Below are 7,094 nucleotides of genomic sequence, written 5' to 3'. Positions count from 1 at the left end.
AGTCTTGTGTAATATGTAAATGTATCAGGGGCGGAGTCTAATGTAATATGTAAATGAATCAGGGGCGGAGTCTTATGTAATATGTAAATGTATCAGGGGCGGAGTCTTATGTAATATGTAAATGTATCAGGGGCGGAGTCTTTCCAACAGCCAGTCCATAAAGTCGGCCCTTGCCTCTTGCGCCTCACAGAAGTGCACCACAGCGCAGAAGAGGCGGCCCACAGTCCAGCCCCTCCGGGTCACGAGCTGCACCACCTCCTGGAACTGCAGGACAACCAGAGAGCCAATCACTACTCTGCGCAACCATCCATCCATCCATTATCTATACCCGCTTATCCTGAGCAGGGTCGTAGGGGGGGTGCTGGAGCCTACCCCTTCGTGCATTGGGCGAGAGGCAGGAATACAGCCTGGACAGGCTGCCAATCTATCACAGGGCACACACATTTATACCTATGGGCAATTTAGAGTCTCCAATCGGCCTACCTGCATGTCTTTGGACTGTGGGAGGAAACCGGAGTACCCAGAGGAAACCCACACGGACACGGGGAGAACATGCAAACTCCACACAGAAAGGCCCCAAGCCGAGATTCGAACCCACAACCTTCTTGCTGTGAGGCGACAGTGCTACCCACTGCACCACCGTGCCGCCCACCCTGTGCAACCCCTCTGGCAAAACAAGAGCCAAAAATATCAGCAGACGCTCATCATAATTAATGACCTGTGTGTGTGTGAGGTTTCATTAACGATGAGCTGAGGATCATCGCCTAGTTTCAGCCAATTAAAAAGACTTTGATCTCCACAGGAAAAGACGATTATTGGTGCAATCTAATTACAGAATATTGCTCCACCCACTTTTGGTTCTCTTTCTCCCACCATTAATTACATTGTGTATACAGGTCTCAAGGTGTATTACAATACACTCAGGGTGAGTCATCCCAACCACCACCAATGAGAAGTTCCCACCTCATAAAACACGACAGCTTTTCCATCAGAATATTCCACACACTTGGACTGATTTGGAAAAGGATTTCAAACCTTTGAAGATTTAGATTATTTGAAATGGTTTTTTTTTGTTGTTTTTTTTTTCAGAATTCTAAGTCAGTGTTCTAGAACTCTGTTGCCTTTGGTTACCGGCAGTGATTGTTACATCAGAAATAGAATGTTCAGTTTAGAACATTCTATTCATACACTAGTGATCTTACACCTCAACGGGTTAAAGCCAGCTTTTTACCGAGCTGATAAAAACCTCAAGGCAGGCTGGCTCTAATTAGGCCTCGTCTGCAGGTGCTCTGTCCACACCTGATGTGACAGCGGCTAAAATTAAAAGCGAAATGCGTGCAGACAGGAGTATCAAGCTCAGTTACGCAAGCGCAGGCGAGGAATAGCAACTTGCCTGGCATCCGTGCACTTAACATTGCATCTCCGTTGCTTGCGCTGTACCTGAGGCTGATCAGTCTTCTGCTATAAAATCTATAGTGTTTTCGTCTGCCATTTTGTGCCTGTGGATGCCTTGGGCTTCTTGAACTCAGGGCAATAAAGTCCATGGAAGTAACCTTGGACAAAAATTCTCTGTCGAACGAATGATGAATGCAAATGATAGCTATAATTTCCCTGGCTATCAGCGAAGACCCTCTCGTGTTAGGTGTTTGCCCTTCCATTTTCCATTAGATTTGGGGGGTGGGGGGGAGGGGGGGGAGTAGGCCCACCTTGTCCGTTCTCCCTGGAGCTTTCTGAAAACAGATGGCTGGCAGGCCCAGCTCTGTCGCAGCAATCCACTGCAGTGTCGCTCGAAGGTTCCCGTCTACGCACTCCCCGCCCAGGTCAAAGTTCATCACCAACAACTCCATCTGACTGCCACTGCCCCCTGCTGGGAGTCACATGGTGAAGCATGCACAAAGTGTGTTGGAACACGCACATTTACATTTGTGCATTTAATAGCTGTACTTATCCAGGAGTTACAGCTTACATTTTACCTCTAACACAGTCATTTTTCATGATCATCCCCCTGTTTAATTGGCGGAAAATAGTTCTCCCTCTCCGTCTCAGCTGATGCGCGGTGATTGTTCTGGCATAAAATGGCTACCGTGTATCACCTAGGTGGGCGCGACACATTAGTGGTGGATGAGAAGAGTTTCACCCTTCATCATTGTAAAAGTGCTTTAAGTGTGAGAAAAGCACTGCATAAACGCAAGGAATTGTCATAATTAATAGCTGGATATTTACAGAAGCAGTTTAGTATCTTGCTCAAGAGGGCATCATCAACAGACAGTGAGGGAATCAAACCTCAGCCACAAGCAAAGCTCCCTACCCATAATTCCACACTACCCATCTATTCTTGATAGTGTTCCGGCTGAGAAAAACACTGTACCAAACATGGTCTCTTCTATGTTTTTCCCTCGCCACCAGAGGGGACAGATATAGACTGAAGAACCACAGGGTACAGACATAGACCGAAGGACCAGAGGGGACAGACACAGACTGAAGAACCAGAGGGTACAGACATATAATGAAGAACTAGAGGGTACAGACATAGACTGAAGAACTAGAGGGTACAGACATAGACTGAAGAACTAGAGGGTGCAGACATAGACTGAAGAACCAGAGGGTACAGACATATAATGAAGAACTAGAGGGTACAGTCATAGACTGAAGAACTAGAGGGTACAGACATAGACTGAAGAACTAGAGGGTACAGACATAGACTGAAGAACTAGAGGGTACAGACATAGACTGAAGAACCAGAGGGTACAGACATAGACTGAAGAACTAGAGGGTACAGACATAGACTAAAGCACCAGAGGGTACAGACATAGACTAAAGCACCAGAGGGTACAGACATAGACTGAAGGACCAGAGGGGACAGCCATAGACTGAAGGACCAGAGGGTACAGACATAGACGACAACGAGACAGGACAACCTTTCAGAGGAAGCACCCGTAGTTTTTGGCATGGAAAGTCCTCTCCTACAGCTAACAACTGCCAGAGTTGTGAGTCTTGTTTCAGTCCGCCAAGCAAACCTCATCACAGTGAGGGCTGGCCCGAGTTTCATCCAATCAGGGTGTGAATGTGGCCTTCACACCTTGCTCACATGGGTCACAGGTGCTGCATGACTCACCTTCTCCATTCTCCAGGCAATCTTTAGCAGAATCGCCCAGGTCCCAGGTTTCCCTGGAGAGGAATGACACTGTTAGCTAAAAACCTGCAGAACGATTTGCAGATGAAAAGAGCACACATAATTTATTCAAATTTGTCACATACTTCCGAACATGATGTTCCCTCATGATGCACATCTCACCAAGAGATACCAGCATTTATGAAACCTGAAATTATTCCTAAAATAGACAGATGAAAGACCTCTCAGTGCAGATGTTGCTTTGGGAAAAATGCACATTTATGTGTGTGCATGTGTGTGTGTGTGTGTGTTTGTGTGTGGTCATGTGCTTACATGTATTTTTGCTTTTATATTGCAGTACACTAATTTAACCAATATCTTCATCCAGAGTGACTTACGATGCAAGTGTACATAAGTGGACATATGTGCATCAACCCCAGTTATAGTATAAGCCAGTGCCTGACCTGGCTAAAACCTTCAGTCTCTTCCCTCCAACAACATGCAACACTCCGATCATCAAATTAAGTTAATCGCGAGAGGAAAATGTGGTCACCGTGTGGGAGAGGGTTCGAGTGGGGTCTACGGGAAAGAGAGAGAGAGAGAGAGAGAGAGAGAGACTAGGGTGAGAGAGACTGAAAGGACAAGCATACGCAAGAGAAAAAGGACATAAGAGAGTGAGAGTATCAGACAGCACGCGAAGAGAAAAGAGAGCGTGAAGGGTACAGAAGGCATGAGAGAGAGAGGGAGAGAGAGAGAGAGAGAGAGGGTGTGAAAGAAAGATGGTGGGTGAGGAAAAGCATACCTGCTCATCTGGAGCGGAGAATGTGGAGAGAGAGAGAGAGAGAGAGAGAGAGACAGAGAGAGAGAGAGAGGGTGTGAAAGAAAGATGGTGGGTGAGGAAAAGCATACCTGCTCATCTGGAGCGGAGAATGTGGAGAGAGAGAGACAGAGAGAGAGAGAGAGAGAGGGTGTGAAAGAAAGATGGTGTGAAAGAAAAACGGTGGGTGAGGAAAAGCATACCTGCTCATCGGCGAATGTGGAGTCTCCTCCGGTGAGCAGCGGGGACCGTCCTCGTCGAGCTGCCCCCTCTGGTCGTCCTGTATGTGAATCTGCGGCACGTCCCTGGAGCCCCGTGGAGGGGTGGAGTCTCCTCCCTGGCCCCGCCCACTCCAGTCAAACTCCGCCTTGGCCCTGAAGCACCGCCTCCTCTCGCCCACGGAGGCGGGTCGCCGGCCGCCCAGCGACGACTTCCCGCTCTCCATGATGTCCGCCACCAGGCGGCTGGCGAAGAGCTCGACGTGCGGCCGCCGGCCCCCGGGCCCGTCCGCCGCGTCCGCCGCGTCCGCCACGTCCGCGTCCTCCGGCTCGTCGCCGATGATCTTGTTCTTGCGCATCAGGGACTCGATCGAGCCGCGCCAGGTCTCGTGGATCAGCGCGTCCGTGACGCGGTCCGTCTGGCCCCGCCCCCGGTAGAGGCACGAGTCCGACCTGCACAGGCCCGTCGTCTCCGCGGGCGACCCCGCGGGGAGGACGCCCGGGGCGTCCCGGCGGCCGCTCCGGCCGAAGTCGTCGAAGGAGTTGGCCTTGACGGGCGCGTTCACGGTCAGCCTGGAGTCGGACGAGCGGCGGTCCGGCACGGACGACTGGCGGACGCAGAAGGGGGTCCTGGGGGACGGAGGCAGCAGGGTGTTGCTCCACTCCTTGGCCCCGGACGAGCCGCCGCGGTCCCCGCCCTCCCGGTCCAGGTCCAGGTCCCGGAGCATGAAGCGGTAGAACTCCTCGGTGATGCTCTCCGTGCTCGACTGCTTGGAGACGCAGGCGGGCCGCACGGCGAGGCGGCCGTTGCTCCTCTTGCCGGCCGCCTGCTGCACGGCCGCGCTCAGGATGCCGCTGGCGCTCTTCCCCGCGTAGTAGTCCAGCAGCAGGTCGAAGCCCCGCCCCTCGCTCTCCATCTGCTGCACCATGAAGCGGGAGAACTCGTCCGTGATGCTCTCGCAGCTCGACTGCTTCGACATGGAACCGCTGCGGCTCAGGTCCTGGCCCAGGCGGTCGGCCGGGCCCAGGGCAGCGGAGGGGTTGTCGTCGACCTCCTCCGGGACGCCTCCTTGACCGGCCGCCCTCTCTGCCCCCGAACGCCCGCGCCCCGGCCGGCCGCGGGGCTGGTCGTCGGCGGACGTGTCCACCACGCTGAGCTCGGGACAGGTCGCGACCTTGGCGGCGACCGCGGACGCTGACGCGGCGTCCGGGGGCTCGTCTGGGACCGCGGTCTCGTCCACCACCCGGTTCACCAGCCTCTCCATGAGCTCCGGCTGCTCCTCCGCCTTGCGCCGGATCTCGCTCAGACGTGGCGGGCGGTGCTTCTTGGCGACTGCCGAAACGCCGCCACCGCCGCCTCCGCCGTCACCCTGCGCCTCCTTTCTCCTTCCCGCAGTGCCGCGGCAGGGCAGCAGGAGGCGCTGCGGAGCCTTGGAGGCCAGGCCCTTCAGGCTGCTGCAGAACCACGGCTGCTTCCCGCTGGTGTTCTCCAGGTAGATCGCCGCCAGCTCCGTCGCCATGGAGACGACTGTGGCAGCCAGGTCGTCGGCGAAGCCGGAGACGGGGGACGCGAGCTCCCCGCGCGCCGCGCTTCTCACGACCAACTGCGGGGGCAGCAGAGAGCATTTAGTCTCGGAGATCGGCGCCGTTCTCTCTCTGACCGAGGGGTAGCTCTCGGAGTCCGAGCAGGGGGGCGTTCTCTCGCTCGCCGAATCGATTTTGGCCTCAGCCGTGTTTCCCCCGCCCCCTTGCCCTGACAGGTTAGAGCGGCCGCTGACAGGAGAGCACGGCCCTTCAACTTGACCGGCTCCCAGGCGATCGCTGCCTTTGTGCTGGCAGCGTGAGCTTGGCATTTCAGCGTCTTCATCTTTCACCTCTCCCTCCTCCTCCTCCTCCTGGGAACATTCCTCCTTCTTCATCACTGAGAAGGCAGACGGCCCATCGCGACAGCGAGACGCACTGTTCTGTCCCCCGGTATCGGCCAGCCCTGACGCAGGGAGCGGCAGTAACTGGATCGAAGTTTCCCCACTTGACCTTTTCGAAGGCCCTCGGTCTCCGGGGTGAATTCCACTCTCCTGTCTGAGAAGCGTGTCCACGTTGTGCGCCGAAACGTCGGCGATTCTCTTCGCCGTGATGCGCAGGACGTCGAACAGCACGCCGTTGACGCTCTCCAGCAGAGCGTCCTGCACTCTGGAGACGTCTCCGCCGGGGCCTTCCGGTCCCTCCTTCGCCGCGACGCTCTTCGCTGCGCGCTCCCAGATGCCATCGGCGACCGCGCGGGCGAAGCGGTCGGCCCTCCGGCGGCCCCGGAGCGGGACGTCCGTTCCTGGGACGGCGTCGTTCGCGCTGCCGTCGCCGCCGTCGGACCGCGGGTGGTCCGCCGCACTCCCCCGGGCGTCCCGCCGGCACAGGACGGCGGCGGCCTCCCCGAGGAGCGTCCGGGCCACGTTGGCGCGGAACGCCTCCGCGCCGGCGGCGGCGTCCGCGTCGGCCAGGTCGGCCAGGGCCACCGCGCCCGCCACCTGCGCCACCCCGCACAGGGCGGGGAACAGGGAGAAGTCCTGCCGCTCGCCGAAGGGCCTCAGCAGCGGGGAGGCGGGGCCGCGGAGCCAGGGCCGGCCGGAGGTGGCGGCGGTGGCGGCGGCGGCGGCGGCAGCGCACACTAAGGGCGGGAGCTCGGGGCAGGGGCACGAGGAGCGAGGCGCCAGGCCCTGTCCCGGCGCGGTCGGGGACCCCGGCCGGTCCTCCATCCCCTCGTCGCTGTCCGTGCTCTGCATGATGATGATTTTGGGGAGCTTGAAGGAGCGGGACTGGGAGAAGGGGGCCGCCTCGTGGTCCTCGCCGGTCACAGTTGTTTGCGACAGGGAGGGGACGAGGAGGTCAGGGGTCACGGCAGAGGGCGCCTGGCTGTCGCTGGGCTCCGATGGGCCCGCCCTGCTCTGCAGAG

The 7,094-nt window shown here is 56.9% G+C and overlaps 1 protein-coding gene across 1 annotated transcript in view; it reads right to left on the bottom strand.

Moving 5' to 3' along the window:
* Positions 1-7,094, bottom strand: part of LOC118229565 (A-kinase anchor protein SPHKAP-like) — a 14,343-nt gene continuing 7,249 nt past the window's right edge. Inside the window, exons 7-10 of the mRNA XM_035421623.1 lie at positions 4,133-7,094; positions 3,116-3,168; positions 1,707-1,867; positions 1-264 (exon numbers count right to left, since the gene is read on the bottom strand). The exon at positions 4,133-7,094 is cut by the window's right edge and continues 27 nt beyond it. Coding sequence (XP_035277514.1) covers positions 127-264; positions 1,707-1,867; positions 3,116-3,168; positions 4,133-7,094 — 3,314 coding nt within the window. The 3' untranslated portion in view covers positions 1-126. The remainder of the gene's footprint in view (positions 265-1,706; positions 1,868-3,115; positions 3,169-4,132) is intronic.

This window comes from Anguilla anguilla, chromosome 6 (genome assembly GCF_013347855.1).
Source record: "Anguilla anguilla isolate fAngAng1 chromosome 6, fAngAng1.pri, whole genome shotgun sequence".
Taxonomy (NCBI): domain Eukaryota; kingdom Metazoa; phylum Chordata; class Actinopteri; order Anguilliformes; family Anguillidae; genus Anguilla; species Anguilla anguilla.
Note: the sequence above shows the minus strand (reverse complement) of the source record. Positions and strands in the feature narration are given on the sequence as shown.